The sequence below is a fragment of the Schistocerca nitens genome, chromosome 1 (assembly GCF_023898315.1).
Source record: "Schistocerca nitens isolate TAMUIC-IGC-003100 chromosome 1, iqSchNite1.1, whole genome shotgun sequence".
Classification (NCBI taxonomy): Eukaryota; Metazoa; Arthropoda; class Insecta; order Orthoptera; family Acrididae; genus Schistocerca; species Schistocerca nitens.
Window position 1 is genome coordinate 1,107,971,401 of NC_064614.1, and position 19,916 is coordinate 1,107,991,316.

Genomic DNA, 19,916 nt, shown 5'->3' on the forward strand with positions numbered 1-19,916 from the left:
TATAATGCCTCTAACACAACATTTTTTGGTTGTTTGTAATAAGGTACCAGTTACTCAGAGAACAAACACAAAGAAGAAGCCATAGTAATAGAAACTGTACTCAGGTTTGAAAATTATCTTTTCTTACCTTGAAAACTGTAAGCAGCAAACAGTTTCGACCATGAGCCACTAATTGTGGAATTGGTACACACATGCACCACTCACCAAGGCAAAACATAAGTGATGTAAGTAAGACACAACTGGAACCAGATAAACTCTCCTTATTTTGTTGACGTGGAGCCAGCTGCGACAATGTAAGAGCTAACACCTGAAAAATCATGATCATTACACTTTCTATTCCTTCAGAGAATGCATAACATAATAATATTTTTACACTGCGTTAAGACAAATGAAACTGTACTTAGTTATCTACTGTTTCATTTCCTTTCTTCATTGAATATATTTATTTACTGATCCATATTCTGAAACGTAGCTTGCTTATTTCAACATTAATCCAGATGATCTCCTACATAATGGAATGTGTAATATTCTGTCATATATTATTAATGAAGGATTTATGACACATCAGTCACTACTTAGGTTTCAGAATTCAATTTATTACCCTTCATTGCTTTTGGATGTTTTCACTTACAATCTTCTGAAGATATACATTTCTTTAGTTTAATACTATAAAATGCAAATAAGATCCCTATTGTAGTTTGTTTATCCTTGCTTGCAACTTCTGGCAGTGTAGCTAAGAAATTCATACTGGCATGTATAACTTATTTATTTAATCATATGGCTAGGGCCCCCCATCGGGCAGGCCATTCGCCAGGTGCCGGTCTTTCAATTTGATGCCACTTTGGCAACCTGCAGTCAATGAGGATGATAGGATGATGATGAGAACAGCACAACGTCCAGTCCCTAGGTGGAGAAAATTCCCCAACCCAGTCGGGAATCGGACCCATGCCCAGAGGACTGACAATCCGTCACGTTGACCATTCAGCTACCAGGGGCAGACATGTGTAATAAAACACACACACACACACACACACACACACACACACACTTCAACTGTTATTTTGTACTGCAGGCATTTACTTGTTGGAGTGAAAATAACTTAATACTGAAAATGCTTCTTGTTTGTTTATTAATGGTGGAAGAAGTGACACTAGTGAAGCAAAATTATCTGAAATGAACTTTGGTATACTCTTCACAATCAAACATTACGTGAAGACTGAACAGAAGGCTTGCCCACAGTTATGTTACGGATGTGGATACTATCCAGTAACAGTATCGACCTGGCCAGGATGAAATTATATGCCATGCACAAAAAACATAATATACATAGAAAGGCCCCAACTGATGTCTGCAACAACAGTGATTAGGCACAGACTGTAAGATATGCTACTGAAACTTTGTTTTTCTATCATTTTAAAGCAATAAATCGAATCTTAATACAAACATGAACTCCACAATGGTTGAAAGTTGATGTGGGGTTCCCACACACCTACCTATAAGCATACAAGGTGGAATCCAAAATTTTCAGGACTGGTGCTCCCATCTGGAAAGGAGCAGTAAATCTTTGCACCACTAGGTGGCAGGAGATGCATATCTGATGAGTCAGTGTGCGGAGTGGCATTCAGCTGGGAGGACGTGTTGCGTGTCACGGTGATTTCTGTAATGCTCTGTGTCTGGTGTGTGGCAATTTTACAATGGATCCACAAACAGAACAGTGCGCGTGTATCACATTCTGAGCGAATCTCAGGAAAACTGCTATGGAAACCCTTGAAATGATTCAACAAGTGTTTGGGGGACAGAGCATGAGCCGTACACGTGTGTTTGAGTGGCATGCTCGGTTCAGGACCGGCCGTACAGATGTCAGAGAAGAAGCATCTGGAAAGCCTGTCGCCAAACTTCAACATTTGGTTCGCGCGAATCGACGTCGAACCATTCAAGACCTCGCGGATGAAGTGGGTATTGGTTATGGGACACGTCAACGAATGTTGACTAATGAATTGGGCATGCATCATGTCGCTGCAAAATTTGTGTCTAGTATCTTGACTGCCAATCAGTAGGCACAGCATGTTGAAGTGTGCATGGACCTTTGTCAGACCGCATCTGATGATCCAACCTTCTTATCACAGGTTATCACCGGCAACAAGAGCTGGATTTATGGTTATGACCCAGAGACAAAGTAACAATCATCCCAGTGGAAGAGCCTGGGCTCTCCAAGACCCAAAACACGAGACAGGTGAAGGGCATGATCATCGTTTTGTTTGATATCAAGGGAATTGTGCACAGAGAATTTGTCCCACCCAACCAAACAGTGAATTCCGCGTACTACTGCGACGTTTTGCGACAGCTCCGTGAAAATGTGCAGCGGCGACGGATCGAACTTTGGTGTCAAGGGAACTGGCTGCTGCATCATGACAATGCGCCCTGTCACACGTCCTTGCTTACCAGGACCTTTTGGCAAAAAACAACATGGTGGCTGTACCCCAACCACCGTACTTGCCAGATTAGGCACCTTGTGACTTTGCGTTATTCCCAAAACTGAAACTCAAGTTGGAAGGCCGTCGGTTCAACACTCTAGAGGGGATTCAAGAAGTATCACTGGCAGTGATGAACAGCCTCAAAGAACAGGAGTTCTCAAAAACGTTTGACCAGTGGCAGAAGAGCTGGGACTGGTGTGTGTGTGTGTGTGTGTGTGTGTGTGTGTGTGTGTGTGTGCGGATGGGAATTACTTTGAGAGTGATGGTGACCATCAGTCCAAAGGTAAGGTTTTCAACAGATGGCAGCACCAGTGCCGAAAATTTTGGATAGCACCCTGTCATTGAGAGCAATCATGGGAATTAAGATGGCAGAAAAGAAGCCAATGAGATCAACAAAGTAATTTTCTTTTGACCATGGGAAAAGTAGTTACTACTCTCTAATGCGATAATCTCAAAATGCTAGTTGCCAGTGTGCAAGCTTACTGTATTGTTGACAAGAATGCAGTTTTTAGGGGCAAACAGAAATGATAGGAAATCAGTTAGTGTGAGCAGTCATAGTAACTTTTAGTAGTAACAAGTCTAGTAATTCATTTTTTCAGTTTGTTCATAATTTCTCTCGTGACAAAAGAAGGTATCGAACCTAATATATACTTTGAGCAACACAACACATCACACCATAACTAAAACTAAGATCATGTATCTCAGATTAAATCATTAACAACTATTTCCACTAACAAGTCAGTGCAAAAAGACTAATAAAATAGAACACTAGCATGATGGAAATATAGAACATAAAAGGACTCCTTTCAAAATCAGAGCAGTATATATTTTTCAGCACACACTTCATGTTGTTAAGTGCTTGCCACAATGCAGAAAGTGAAGCACACAATGTGAGAAATTTACATTTTCCAGAATATAAATATGTCCTTTTGTTGAAGGTTTGTCATTCACTACCCTTTATGTTGCTCCCTCCTGACATAACAACCCACTACCAATATATGCTCCGTAAGGTGCATAAGGATGTGTATGTGTATATGGCTCTTCATAAACTTTAGCCTCAAAGAATTCTTACTTCAAATATTCAGCATGCAGAAAAATTTATTTCTTCTAAAATAGGCAAAAAACGAATTCCTGCTGTAACTTTTACTAGAAAACAAGGCCAGCCCTGAGATAACATATCTCACTATAACCAAATAAAGTACATAAAGAAAAGATGGCAAATGTAGTTTAACACAATAAAGGAAAGAACACCACTGAGATACTTGAGACTGGGTGGTAATTTCAATCTTACCTCAATAATTCGTAAAGGTATCTCTGGAAAGACTTCAAGTAAGTGAGCTGCATGATCAGACAATGCCACAAGAACATCGGAGGCAACCAGTGCCACGGTCTTGTTATTGAACTGTATACAAAAGAAAAAACAGGTAAATAGCAACAAATGTTTGGTGAATATGTATTTTTTTTAAAACTCACTCATACTCAGTTCAGTGTTAACATTATTTGTGAAAAGTGTCACATGTATGATTTTCTTAATGCACAATTTTTTTAATGAGATTCAAACTGGCATTTTCTAAAAGCAGGATTTGTCCTGTTGTTTGGCTGACAAGATTCAAAACAAAGCAAATGCGGGGATGTCACTTGGTGATGGTACTATTTCAATAAGAGGCCACTGTCCTCTACCAAAGTCACTAAATGCCTGATGCACACTAATACAAAAATTAGAAATAACTTGAAATTCAAGAAATTATACCTAGCTCTTGTAAACAAAGCACCTGATTAACAATTTACTTCCTGGTATCAGCCCTTTGCACTACTTTATGAGGCAGCTACAGAACAAGTATCTTTACAAGCAAAGCTCCCACTTGATGATGCAAATAATGTTTCAACAATGGGTAGGTGAATAATCAAAGCAGAAAATGATCATGTTCAAATGGTTATTAATTTTAATCACGTAGCCAAGCTTTAGATTGGTTATGCATGGTTAACATTGAAGTAACTTACAAATAACACTTCACATGTCTCAAAATCGTGATCAAATCTTTGAAACGACACTTTATAACACATATGATGCTGCTATGACTGTGGCCCCTTTCTGGTCTCTCGAGGTATAACAGGAACCTTATCCTGCAAAATGGCGGCTTTGTGGCATTATACTATTAATTTCACTGAGAGACTACATTTTGTTTACAGATAATACGCAAACAGTACACATATTATAGATGTAACAAAATTTTTCTTCCCGTTCTCTTCGAAGTATGTACCTATTGGAAGCATGGAATATCCTTTTTCCAGATATCATTAATCTGTCAGTGGAGTAATCTTCGAGGTCTTTTCCAGTAATGGCCCACATTTTTCCGTGTCCCCTACTATTGTACTTAATCTCTATATTACATTGTTACAATATTGCTCCATCAAGTGAGGGCGCCTGCAGATGCTCCTCAGTTCACCCGTAGGCAGGTGCAGGTTTGGTAGGCAACCCACCCGGCTGTCATATTGCAATGTGTTCATTCACTGCTCTGTTCTGTGCACACTTGACACCATATGATTTACTAATGCTTCACACTTCATAGTGAACATAGCTATAACTTCTCAAAATATCCAGTTGCCATTTTCCCTTTGTTGGAAAGAACAATATTCTTATTAGTTGGAAATAATGGGTTGCCTCAGTGACTATAATGTTGCACAATATGCTCAATACAATGAAGAAGTACAATATTTAGCATTGCTATGAGTCTCTTCATGACACACACTTTTACGAGCTGAATGGCACCGTGAGTGGCATCAAGAGCAAGCTATGAAGCTGCACGCAGCATTGCAACTAGTGGAGCCAATTTCGATAGGGGCTCTGTTCAAATCATGTTTGTTGGCTGTCGTAGGGTGTTTAATGCCAGGAGAGGTAAAGGAACTGGAAGGAGTCTGTCTCTCCAAGCCAACAGTTTCTCTTTGGATCCGAGATATGGGGCAGATCTGAAAACTGAACAGAAGGAGAAAGGTCGGACTTTTATTGGTTATTCATTAGCACTTGATGGAACCACTGATGTAACAACCTATGTGCAGCTTGCAGTATGTGTGTGGGGTGTTAAGTCAGAACTACAGGTTTTTGGGGACCTGTTAGATGTTATACCAGTGCTTTACAGAACCATATGCTACAATATTTTTGAGGTGGTGTGTTTGCCATGAGACAGGCTCTGTTCTATGATGACAGATGGGGCACCACAAATGGTTGGAGTCAACAAGGTTCTGTGTCTCATATAAAAGAAAAAAGATAAAGACCAAACTCGGAAAACACAAAGTATACACAGTCTCATCCACTAGGAGGCCCTTTGCACAGGAAGTGTGCAATACTGAAATGTCATGAATGTTATGGTACAATGTGTGAATTTTGTAAGGCATCATGGTGTCAAATCACCACCTAGAAGCAGTACACTATGATGCGCCATAACATTTTACAATACGATGGCTTATTAGAGAGAAAATTCACAATTTATTCTTACTAATTCAGAAGGGAATCACCTATTTATGGAAACGAGAGGAGAGAAGCAGTCGGCACTCAGTGGGAACTGATATTAGTGGACACTTAAATCACTTAAATTTGTCTCGTCAAGGAAAGGATCTGCTTATTCCTATCATGAATAACAAAATCAATGCATTCATGGACATACCCCATCTACTTGAAAGGCAGATTGCTACAGGAAACCTATTTTTTTCAAAAACTTTTCATCACTACAATTACCTTCACATTCATGTTTTGTGGCTTATCAACAAATTACTGTGCAACTCTGTTTTGAGAAAAGGTTTAATGACCTGTGCAACCTACAAAACAAATTCAAATTATTTGGCACAGCATTTTATGCTGCACCAGATACTGTGCCTTCAGAAGTACAATCAATTTATTAAGATAGTATATTGTGATGTTCATGCAGAAGACTTTCTGAAGCTACACAAGAATGCAGCTCACATTATATTTAGGTTCGGCTCAACGTATTGTTGTTAAAAACCATTTTACATAATGAAGAGGATAAAGGCTGTAGAAAGATCCCAGCTCCAAGATCCAACACTGAAGAGCATTCTCCATTTTGCAGCAGCAGAGATCTCACTCCAAATATTTTGTCTCTTGTAATCAAAAAGAAATATCTTGTTTCAAAAATGTAATGAAATATTAGAAAATTTCGCTTGGATGAATTTTTCTGTTAAGTATATCCTGCCACAATGAATTTTTGCTGCAATGATCTCCTCATGGCCCTGTTTTGTTATGTGCACAGTGTTCAGTTAGTTAGTTAATTCATTAGTCATCACACGACCTGTTTTCCCCCCATCCCTGCCTGTGAGCAGGCTTGATTTTACTTTGATTTTGGACCTACAAAGGAGGAAGGTGGGGAGGGAGGGGAAGAATCATATCCAACACACGAGAGAGAGGTTAGCCGGACACAAAGATTATGACGGAATTGAGTTTTTTTAAAACTGTGGTTGCAATCTGTGTGGAAAATGATATGTCAAATAGTATACGGTAGATACAGATTTTGTGGCTGGAAAGGAACTAGAAAGTGGTAATTACACCTTTACTTGATCATTTGATTTATTCATTCTTACCCTAATGAAAAATAACAATGGAAATTCTTAGATGGTTTAATATGTAAAATAAATGAAGGCAACTACTCACCTACAGCTGACTGATGAGTGGCACATAGAAACACACAACAGAAAATTATTTATACTAGCTTTCGAGCTTCTGCTCTTTTATCTAGCAGAAGTACACACATTCACACACAACCACACAGGTACCCAAACATACATCTACATGGATCCTCTGCAAATCACACTTAAGTGTCTGGCAGAGGATTCATCCAACCACGTCGCAATTATTCTTTCTTATACCAATCAACAACAGTGTATGGAAAAAACTAACACCTATATTTTTTCTGTGTGAACTCTGATTTCCCTTATTTTATTATGATGGTCATATGCCCCTATGTAGGTCGGCCTCAGCAAAATATTTTCACATTTGGAGGAGAAAATTGGTGACTGAAATTTTGTGGGACAATTCCACCGCAATGAGAAACACCTTTGCTTTAATGATGTTCACTCCAAATCCTGTATCACGTCAGTGACACTCTCTCCTTTATTCCTCAGTAATACAAAACGTGCTCCTCTTCTTTGAACTTTCTCAATGTACTCCGTTAATATTGTCTGGTAAGGACCCCACACCACTCAGCAGTACTCCAGAACAAAATGCACAAGCGTAGTGTAAGCAGTCTCTTTAGTAGAACTCTTGCATCTTCTAAGGGTTCTGCCAATAAAATGCACACCTGGGGCCATGGCAACATGGCAATACTCTTGCTGATGGGCCACATGGCCACAATTTGGATGTCTGTGCGATAATGTGTGTATTTCAACCAGAGAAACAACAAGATCTTGAATGCTAGTGTAGCTAGTATTCTGCTGCGTGTTTCTACGCACCACACATCAGTCAGCTATAGGTGAATGGCTGCCTTTATTTCATGTATTACCCAAATGAAATCCATTCATAGCACTTTTATAATGTGGAGAAGTTATGCAACCGTAATCTCTTTTCTAACAACCTGACGGTTTTCACAAATTTCCCTTTACATTGTGTAAACCACTCTTCCCAAAACTTTCTATGATCCAAACTGTTAACTGCCATTCTGTGATATGTACAACTTTATCCATAATATAACTCACTCTAATCATAATAGTTCTATCCATTCCTGGGCACTGGTCAGACTAGGAGACATTCACATCCTATTCAATCGTTTCACATTGATGCAATATTTCCTTAGAGAAGCGTCTGTTTAAGTATGGCCAATACTTGCTGAACTGTTAGAATGACAGTACATACACCTCCAATAACTATCCTTGTTCAAAAACCTTATCATAGATGAGAAACCTTGTGTCAAAAATGTTGACTTTATATTTTGGTTCAAAATGCACTAAATACCTAATTGGAATCCCAAAATTTTGTTAAATGTTTGAAGTTTTGTTTGTGACAAATGTCAACCTCACTAATACCCCACGAACATATACAACACACCCACATTCCATTTACACCAGTTATACTTTATCTGCCATACATATGGACAACTTTGTATCTCAATCTCTTCTCGTTTTTTGACTATTCATCTGAACTGCACAATTTTAATACAGTTCTATAATCCCATGCTTCTTCCTAATCTGTGACTTTTCACTACCTATCTGCTACTTAATTTTCATATCTTGATCCTTCTTTTGTTCTGGACTTGCAGTGTCTGATCTTTCACTTTATTCCATAAATTCTTTATTAATTTTACAAATTAGTTAGGGTACCTGCATTTGACTACTGGCTGGATCATTATTCTATCTGAGAATACACACAACTTTATTATTTGTCTTTAAGTCCTTCGTTCTTAATTTTCTTTATGTATGTGCTAACATAACCATAGAAAATTATTGATATAGTTATCTTAAATAACAACCAAGCCCAATGTTTCTGACGAAAGCAGCAATATAAATTAAACAAATCAACAATTAAGATAAACACTAAACTGACAAAAAATCACAAAGGACAATGGACTATTATAATGCACAGCGTTAAAATACTATGTTACCTCTATGTTCTTTGGCACCTTATGATAAAACAAGCAGATAGGAACACAATTACATTCACTTCTATTACAGAAAATGGACAAATTAAACTTTAAATCATCTTGTTCTCTTTTCCTAACACAGTATTTGGTATTCACACACATGGTGAGCAAGAGTTTAGGCATCTATATTGGGATCAGCCAGACTACAAAAAAAATTTATTACAAATCTCTCTCTCTCTCTCTGTTTCCTTTCCCCCACCTCTTGTCCTCATCCCTTCCCTCTCAGTGTTTTGTATTACAAGTCCTGTTTTAAAATCAATAACAAATTAAATAACAAATCCTTAGAACGCATTGCAGAGCTCTCTATGATCTTCAATGAATCTTTTAATGGAAAATTGAGGATTAAACACTTTGGCTGGATCAGTTTACAGCCTTCCCTATTTGGCAATACTTTGGAAGTACCTTAACATTATGGCAGCAACATAGAGCTGCTGCCTAAAATTTATTAAAATTTATTACCATATCCTCTTAATTCCCATGAATTTAAGTTTGTTTCACTAAGGAAACAGAGGAAAGTGTAGTGTTACCCTTCCTGGATTTTTTCAAGAGGAAGTAAGTCCACCAAGCAGCTGTATCGTTGGTTTCCTGCCTCTATGAATTCAGTCGCACAGCTGCACATTCAAAGCAATCAGCCACTAAATGGACATGCATAAAGATTTCTGGAGGTACTAGTACATAAGAAAAGATGATGGATCCTAGGATCATAGTGTCAACCAGAAACCTATGCACACAACAGTCTATACCTGTGAGTAGGCTGTTCTCAATCATTTCAGTGCAGAGTACTGTGAAAGGTCATACATAAAATTAGATCCATTTCCAAATATTCACAAGTGCAGTTCAGTAACCAACCTACCATTCTTTTGAACAACAAATTTTCCACGCAATCCAACGTACACCAGCATAACAAAGACATATGAAACAAATGACCAGAGAAAGACATCATGCTGCACCAGCAGTCTTTCATTGAAGATTGACAAGAAACTTAAGAAGGACAAGACTAGGCATGCTTCTTGTCCTTTCCCATGAATGTGTGTCCTCATGGGTTCTGTTAGGGACAATTTGGGTATTATATAGCAACATATTTATGGAATGCCATGCAAGTACAGAAAATGTTACATTGACAACTTATGACCACTTTATGAAGGGTAGATGTACATGATTAGGGCAACTGGAAAAATCCCTGATTTATGGGACACAGGTAACAACACCAAAATCCTAACTATTGCATCCTCTTTCTAGGACAGCACTGTCAAAGAGGCTGCCGACAAGGGCACAACTGATACTTTAATTATCAAACACACTAGATATAACCACAGAAATGGGTAAAACCTGTTGTTGGCCATGTCAAAAAATCAAATGAACTACAGAGGGTGATGCAGCAAGAGAAGTAAGAAGCCCATTACTACATACACTTGAACTACTGATCCACATAATGGTCTATTTTTGTCACAGTTCAATAGATGCTGGCATTATGCATCCTTGATTTTACTTGGCAGACAAAAACACCCTGAAGATGACCAGTGAGTGCTACATCGAAAATATTAGAAAGATTCATGACACTATCTGCTGTAATGCCCTAGACTGTCAGCAATCTTTTCATAATGAGATTTTTACCCTGCAGCAGAGTGTGTACTGATATGAAACTACCTGGCAGATTAAAACTGTGTGCCAGACTGGTACTCGAATTCAGGACTTTTGCATTTTGCGGCAAGTGCTCTACCAACAGAGCTACCCAAGCACAACTCACAATCCCCCCCTCACAGCTTTACTTCCACCAGTACCTTGTCTTGTGTCTTCCAAACTTCACAGACATTCTCCAGTAGAACTTGCAGGACTAGCACTCCTGGAAGAGTACCTGCGAAAGGCAAATATCCCCACTTGGAGGGTTGGTCTGGCATACAGTTTTAATCTGCCAGGAAGTTTCAACCTTTTTCCATGTCTAAGGAAATCACTGAGCTGCAAATACCTTTGAAAATGGGAACATCTTAAGATTACTATATCAATAGTCGAAATTCATGGGTGGAACAATATGTAAAACAAGGTAATGGTAACCACTCACCAAGTCAATTGATGCATGGCACACAGAAACTCACTGTTTTCTAACAATGGGAAATCTGACATGGAATAATGACAATATTATGAAAAGGATAGTTGCTACTGACCCTTTAGGGTAGATGCTGAGTTAAAGATAGGCACATCAAAAACAAAACTTTCAGCCAAATAGGCCTTCTTCAGAACACACACACACACACACACACACACACACACACACACACACACACACACACACACACAAATGGAACTCATACACGCATGACCAAGGTCTCAGGCTGTCAAGGTCAAATTGTGAGCAGCAGTGCATGATGGGAGAAGCAACTGGGTGGTGGGAGGGGGAGGGGTAGCAGGATAAGGGTACAGGATGGTAAAGTGCTGCTTGTGGGAGCATACAGGGATGAGATGGAGAGAGGGTAGGACAGCTACGTGCAGTCGTGAAGTTAGGCTGGACTGGGCTGGGGGAGGGGGACAGTGTGGAAAAGGAAAGACTGCAGGTGCACTGGTGCAATAGAGGGTCATGTACTCTGGAATGGGAACAGGGAAGGGGATACATGGGTAAGGCCAATGGCTGATGAAGGTTGAGACCAGGAGGGTTATGGAAAAGTAGGGTATATTGTGTGGAGATTTCCCCATCTGTGCAAATCAGAAAAGCTTGTGTTGGTGGGTAGGATCCCGATGGCACAGGCTTTGAAGCAGTCACTGGAATGAAGAACGTCATGCTTGGCAACGTGCTCAGCAACTAGATGGTCCAGCTGTTTCTTGGCTAATTTACATCCACAGAAAGAAAAGCAAGCCACCACCCAAAAACTAATCGTGACCTTGTGCATCAGAGCACAACATGTGAGATTTAAATGGCTGCTTCACAACCTGTACCATCTGGATCATCCTCACTACCACCAGGTTTTCTGTGCTGTGCAGAAGAGAGCTATCCTTACAGCACATCCTTCAATCCCATAACCTTCCTGGCCTAAACCTAAGGTAGCTCATTGCCCCCCCCCCCTCCCCCCACTCAATAGTGTGTACGTACACCATCCACTGTTCCAGCACCCCTGCTCAATTTGTCTCTCCACATCAATTAACTGAGTGCTGTTATCTCACACCCTAATCTATGAAATCACATGCCCAACCGTCTGCCATCTACCCCCTTCACCCACACCCCTAGCTAGCCCACAGACAGCTCCCCACTCTCCCGTGAGCTGCTAGACACTTCCCCCCCATCACCCCCACCCCCCTGCCAAACCACATCACCCCACCCCAGTACACTCACCGTGGGCCAGAAAAAAGCTGGCAGTTGACTGAGCACAATGTAGGGAGACGTGTGTGTGTGTGTGTGTGTGTGTGTGTGTGTGTGTGTGTGTGTGTGTGTGTGATATGGGGGCCATGTGTTTCCCACAAGCTTGAGTACCATTTTTTCGTTTACCTATCAACGACACAGCACTTGTGCCTTTCGATGAGTCATTTTCTTTATTCCTAAATAATTCATAATTCTCAACCAGAACTTTCTGTAAATTATTAGAAGTTTATTTCATTTTGTGCAAAAATGGTAAGTCTTCTAATGTTGATTCAGGTATTCCATGGTGACATATACCATTAGACGAAGGTGCAAAACTGATGCACTGTGATGAACAACCATTCTTTTGTTCTACTGAAAGGCAATGGTAATGCATGACAAGTCATAACCAATGAACAGCACATAAATTCCATATACATAAAAAGGAAGATCTCTTCATAAAACAGAGGAACCATGAAGCAAAACAGGGTATGTAAAATGGGTGGAGATTTACTTCTTTCAGAGCTGACAATAGTTCTGTTGAAGGAATTTGTCCAAAGCTATGAGATTTTGCATCTTAATTACATCTCTGTCTGTTGATCAGCTCCTCCTCCTTCAGTTGTTAGGTATTTATCTTTCCTCTTACATTTATTAATTTTCATCCTGTACTTTCAATTACTGCGAACTCTACATACGACTTCAGTTACACTTTGATTACATATGACAAAGGGCACAAAGGCTCCAGAACAGAGAGACATAGCTACAACAAGAAAAACTTTGTTTAGCTTATGTGGTTAGGCTGGTGGTGATGTCACCAGTTAAGCAAGTTTGAAGGAACGAGAAGAGACATAAGCTTAAAGAAGTCAAACCCCTGCCCCCTCCACACACACACACACACACACACACACACACACACACACACACTGAGAGAGAGAGAGAGAGAGAGAGAGAGAGAGAGAGAGAGAGAGCTGAACATACTTTGATTTACCAAATTCTAGAGAATGCACAGATACTGTGTGTCCTGTTTGCAATGTTTCTCTTTTTGTAATCTATTTTGCTACAAACACAACTTTGTGACAAATTCAACAACTTATTTCCAATACCACAAGCAGGAAACAATGTTAAACCAAGATATTGTGAGTGAGCTTATTCCACAGAACAAGCAATAAGCATGCAGTGTTAAAGCTCATAGGACAGCACAGCACATTTAAAACACACATATTTTACTACCTGGCATGCAGCCAATTTGATCGAGAGGCCAGGCTGAGAACAACTTTGCTGGATCGGAAACTAAAAAACACATCTGGATTTGTAAACATATGTACACACTGAATACTATCAATGAACAAAGTGTATTTTTACACCATAAGTATATGCATGACATCAACCAAATTAGATTTGAAAAACCCAAAAACCACATAATTTTCTAGAGAACCAAAGAAAAACAAAATATCCAGTAATATTTTATACCTTTTCATGAAAAATGTTTCCACACAGAAAAAAAAGCAATTCCCCTAAAACTGACAGCAACATGTATGAAACAGAACAATTATAAACATTTACAGTAATGTTTCCAGTTAAAAGCACATACAACTGCACTTAACATTACCAGGTTACCAAGTATACCTTTAAATTCACCTGAGAAACACCGTCAACAAAATACAAGATTGAAAAACAAATATACCAAATAAATGCATGGAAATAACCAATGATGAAAACTGCCAATACAAAAAATTTTATCTAGCCACAGAAGCTACTTTTACAACATGCCCATTCCTTCTTGATGTTAGTTTTTATGTGCTACAATACCATGCACTTACTTATTATCTGAATTTCATGTAAACATAGAAGCTAACTATGTGAGCTTGTCTTTAGATATAGGAGACAGAATTAACTAATCAACCACAAAATTCACTTATAAAGGAACAGCGACTGGAGATTAATGACAACTGCATTGACTACGTGGATCTTACACTAATCTGTATCTGAGCTATCATTTAGAATACATGTACATTATTTGCAACCAAATGGTTTCAAGGGAGTGGATACTTTATTCCTGTCATTATACTTCACAAAGATCAGAAAACATCTTATCTGGGCTGCATCACAAGAAAAATGCAGCATTGTGTGTGTGTGTGACCCTAGTGTACAAAGATAGAAATGTTAGTAAAGAAAAGGAATGAGTAGTGCCTACAGATAGATAAATGATAGGGAAAAGAAATTAACTGAGAAATAAGGGCAAAATAATGTTAAATATGGTGACTGATGGAAGAGAGTATAACAGATAATACAAATGAAGAAAAATATACGAAAAGGCAGACTGAAATATATGTGGGTAGAAGACAGTTCAAAGTGCCCCGTGCTTTAAAGAAAAGAGTACCAGTAAAAGTGGAGTTGCCTTTGCTGAAGACTTTTTTATGCAGCTCAAAATTTAAGTTGACTGTCATGTTATATTATTATGTCTGATAACGAAATCTGAAAAGTGGAGATGGCCTTGAGCTTTCAAACTTTTTCTTCAGGGCATGGATACCAAATATATATAAATGATGCTGACTGCAGTAAAACTTCACAAGGTGCAGTTCACACCCTTAACTTTGAGGTGTAAGTTGGTAATGCCTATCACAAGCACAGACTGGAAGTTATAAAGGCAGAACACACACACACACACAATCCTCCCACTGGCTATGAGAGGCACTGTCAACACATGCTCTTAATGCAATTAAGTGTAGTGCATGGACACCCCCCCTTCGTGAAGTTTAGCTGCTCATGGCAATATATTAAGCATTGGAACAATTGACAGTTGAGGCTGAAGGGAGAGGGAAAGTTGTGAAGTTGGAAAACGATTTAGAAAAGATATCTGAATGGTGCAAAAATTGGCAGTTGACCCCAAATAACGAAAAGTGTGAGGTCATCCACGTGAGTGCTAAAACAAATTCATTAAACTTCATTTATACGATAAATCAGTCTAATCTAAAAGCCGTAAATTCAGCTAAATACCTAGGTAATACAATTACAAACAACTTAAATTGGAAGGAACACACAGAAAACTTTGTGGGGAAGGCTAACCAAAGACTGCGTTTTATTGGCAGGACACTTAGAAAAAGTAACAGATCTACTAAGGAGACTGCCTGCACTATGCTTGTCCGTCCTCTTTTAGAATACTGCTGCGTGGTGTGGGATCCTTACCAGATAGGACTGACAGAGTAAGTCACAAAAGTTCAAAAAAGGGCAGCATGTTTTATATTATTGTGAAATATGGGAGAGAGTGTCACACAAATGATACAGGATTTGGGCTGGACATCATTAAAAGAAAGGCATTTTTCGTTGCGACGGAATCTCTTCACGAAATTCCTATCACCAACTTTCTCCTCCAAATGCAAAAATATTTTGTTGACAAAGACTTACATAGGGAGAAACGATCACCACAATAAAAAAAGGGAAATCAGAGCTCGTACTGAAAGATATAGGTGTTTATTCTTTCCACGCGCTATAAAATATTGGAATAATAGAGAATAGTGAAGGTGGTTTGATGAACCCTCTGCCAGGCACTTAAATGTGGTTTGCAGAGTATCCATGTAAATGTAGATGTAGAAGGAGGGTGGAGGTGTAATGCTAACAATGTTAAAACTTGCAAAGAGAGTGGAAAGAGATCAGGACGACAAGGGCTGAAGAATGCAGGCACAGCTTGCAAAGATGAATGAAGACCAAGGAAATTTTACACACAGAAAACAGGGAGATGGACAATGAGCAAAAAAGCAAGGAAGGGAAGGTGCTTGAAAGAAAACCACCATGGAATCATAAAACAGATCAAAATAATAAATAACAATAAGTAAATAAAACAAGGCAGAAACTGTAAATAATGAACCTCTGAAGCCAAGAGGAGGGCAGAGCACAATATTAAAAGAACAGGAGAAATGAAACACAAATTGAAGAGATACAAATGCAGGACAGGGGCTAATAGATGTTTCAGGCCCAGGAAATTGCAGTTCATTGAATGCAGATTGTAGGGTGCATTGGAGGACCATAAACACCTGCAGATTGGGGGAGGGGTGGCAAGAGATATGGAATGGGAGGTACATTCACAGAGCTTGTGGATGGGACACTTCCCATTAATGAAGACCTTTGCAAACTGAATAATCAAAATACTTTGTGAGCCACTGTACAGTGTGTAAAGGAGACTGCTCAAGATCCATATTACAATTTATTGGCCTATACCGTTCATGTATTGCATGTTAGGAAAAATGACTGTATATGTCTCTGTGCTTGCCCCTGTGTCTCCCATCTTTTTTTCGTGCTTCCTAAGGGAGATATATGTTTGTGATGCCACAATTATCACACAGCTGCCCGACAGCTGCTATTTTTCTTCCAGTTTTTATATGTTGTCCTAATTTTTTTGTAATTCTACTAAATGAGACATTTAATAAAGCACATGCCGAAACATGCAAATTTAATGGAACAAAGGGCTGCTAACACCAAATTCATTACTTCTTTTTTACTGCTACATAAAAAAATTTAAAAATGTTGGTGACATGCAAAAAACTGCTCCTATGGAAGCACAATAGAGGAAACAACATGGTTCCTAATGCACATCTGCACGAACACACAGCACTTACCCTTAATGCAAGCAACAACACATTGACTGCATCCTTTATGCGAGGATGACATGTGCCATGGCTCAATTCTTGATACGCATAAATGCCCAAGCTCGAAAGAGCAATGCAACGAGCCAAACCTGTTGGTTCTCTTTTCCCACATCTTAGTAAAATAGGCACAATGTGATCCTGCAAAGAAAAGAAAATGACAAATAGCACACAGTGCACATGTTAACAACTTACAGAATGAACTAAATGTGTTATTTTTCATTCCTCATAACTCCAGATGTACAGCGACTGCCATAAAGGAGAGAAGGAGAGTAATGCTGCCTTCCTAATCCTCCTCTTCTTAACCCCCCCCTCCCCCCCCCCCCTCTCTCTCTCTCTGAGCAAAAAGAATCAATTCCATCTGACTGTGTCCTTGACATTACTAACAACACATTAGATACAACCCTGCACAAAATCCAGAAATAGTTCAGTTTCTCACAAAATAGGGAGTTTCTATTAAGTGTTCAGATAAAAATATCCATTTTTTCCAATGAAACAGGAAAATATTTCTATATCTTACCATACCTATGTTAAATTTTCATCAGTAAATGAAGACTACTGTCTAGCACAACAAAAAAACATGGGCTTCACGTACACTATTTCATTACTGTTCTTCACTGGGCAAGGCTGACTGAAAGCTCAAACGGCCAACAGAAAGCTGACAATAAGAGAGGCACACAAAATTAGAAACTGCTGATTACTCTGAATACTTTAAAATTTTTTACTAAAATATGAATTTTCCTGCTTATTTCTAAATATCATTTTTAAACTAAAGAGACAGTGCACAGGCAGGAATCCTGTTTAGATTGATATTGTTACAGAAAATAATAGTACTGTACTATCAGGCAGAGCAAATCTACCAACCTTGGCATCGACACAGGATCTCACACTGAACTCCTTTACTGTGGGCTGAAGTACTGGTAGTTCTGGGAAGGTGCTGGACAAGCAAAGCAGAGTGCCCAATATGGAAGCTGCCTCAGTCCGAGGAGCCTGCGATGATAGAAGTACACTAAGTTTTAGAACAGTATGACACAACAACTAAAACACTGAAGTACTTTCATGCAGAGATTCATAAAATCACAGTACAAGAACTCTTTTTGAACTATTTATAAGGAATCAGCTTATCAGGGAACTCGACATGCATTAATATAACATAAAATATTTTAAATTACCGTAAAACTAATTTCAGATAATCTTCGCTTGTTAACATAAAAGGTAGTATTACAAGGACAGAAGGTGACCTACTGCACAATTCAAAAACTGGTTCATGATACACAATTGCCCTGTGCCCTTCCTTTATCCACTTATGCTTTTCCCAAATTCAGAAAGAACTCTGACATCATAAATAGATTGCCATATTCAGCTAATCACATGATAAAATGAGAGCATATCCTCAGTGAATTCTGAGATGGTGATTCCTCTACCATTTCATACAAATAACCCCCACAATTGGTATGATACTTCTTTGGCCTTTGGATGGGTATATTTGATACAGGAAATAGTTTTGTATTTCAATAAGTACTTCCAAACACTTTGCTGTAGCGAGGAGCACATAGGAGAAAGGAGTGTGTAGAAGAAAGAAGTATGTAGAAGAATTGTGACTCAGGTTTAGGTGACCTATGTGACCATGCACTTGATAGGTATGCCCCTAGTACAACTGTTTTTGATGCACGGCACCCTACATGGCATACACTCATTGTAAAGAAATTCCTGGAAAAAGAGACTATTGCATAACAGGTATATAACAAAGTACAGGGCTACAGATAACTTTAATCAACTACAGAGCCCTCGAACACAAAACTTTAAGTGCCCTTTATCTGAGTTGTATGGCCGTCAGTATTGAGATACACTCTCAACAACTATTTATCAACATGACTAAACTATGTAAACTTCTGAGAACTACTGTCCATACAGCTTGATAACAGAAAAGTCAGTCCTTGACATTGTCTAACAAGTGTACACTAGGACAAAGCGTATAGATGTTGACTTGGCATGGAGCAGGAAGAACAAGTAACAGCACAGTCCCATGAGGCTAAGAGCTTATAAGTAGACCACTGATGAGTGGCTGCAAGGTGCCATAATGACAAGGTCCTTTGAGGTGATAAGCCCATGGGCAACCGTACGCAAATACTGCAAAGCAGTGCCCTTGTAAGTGGCTGACTTGAGTAGACATCCACAGAAGAGTACCTACATAGTGTCACGCGAACATGTGACCACGCAGACACAAATAGGAGTCTGCAACTGCAGTGCTGTCTACACAAGCTTCGCAACCTATAGTGAAGTGCACAGTTTCCAGACACATTGTGGTAGCTGCAGAAGGCTTCAGGACAGACAGCTCAGTGATTCTTCTATTGATAAACGTCTTCTGGGGTAAAGTGAGGGCATACCTGACCCACAAAGCATATTGACAAGTGTGGTGTCCAAATACACTGGAGCGCAGTCCTCCTTGTACCACGAAAACCATGCCTGGCAGTTGGAAGTAAGCACCAGTCACACACGTCTACTAGAGGAGTAGCATAAGTGACCCACAAAACTACTGTCTAATATCCTTCACATCCATTTATCACAGAATCCTAGAAAATATTCTGACTGAAAACATAATGAGAGATCCCAGACAGAATGACCTCCTCCATGTCAATTTGCATGGATTCTGAGAACATCAATCATATGAAACCCAACTTGCACTCTGCTCAAATGATGTCCTGAAAGTTGATAATCAAGACAGTCAGTTAAATGGAGCATGTCTTGACTGCTTGAAAGCATTTAACTCAATATCACATCTGCACTTATTATTGGAAGTACAATCTTATGTGGTATCAAGAAAAATTTGTGAAGG

At 39.2% G+C, this 19,916-nt stretch overlaps 1 protein-coding gene across 1 annotated transcript in view; it reads right to left on the reverse strand.

The window, feature by feature from the left end:
* Positions 1-19,916, reverse strand: part of LOC126198844 (probable Rho GTPase-activating protein CG5521) — a 310,437-nt gene that overhangs the window by 119,666 nt on the left and 170,855 nt on the right. The window contains exons 24-27 of the mRNA XM_049935431.1: positions 17,945-18,070; positions 17,054-17,221; positions 3,766-3,876; positions 128-307 (exon numbers count right to left, since the gene is read on the reverse strand). Of these exons, the coding sequence (XP_049791388.1) occupies positions 128-307; positions 3,766-3,876; positions 17,054-17,221; positions 17,945-18,070 (585 nt within the window). The remainder of the gene's footprint in view (positions 1-127; positions 308-3,765; positions 3,877-17,053; positions 17,222-17,944; positions 18,071-19,916) is intronic.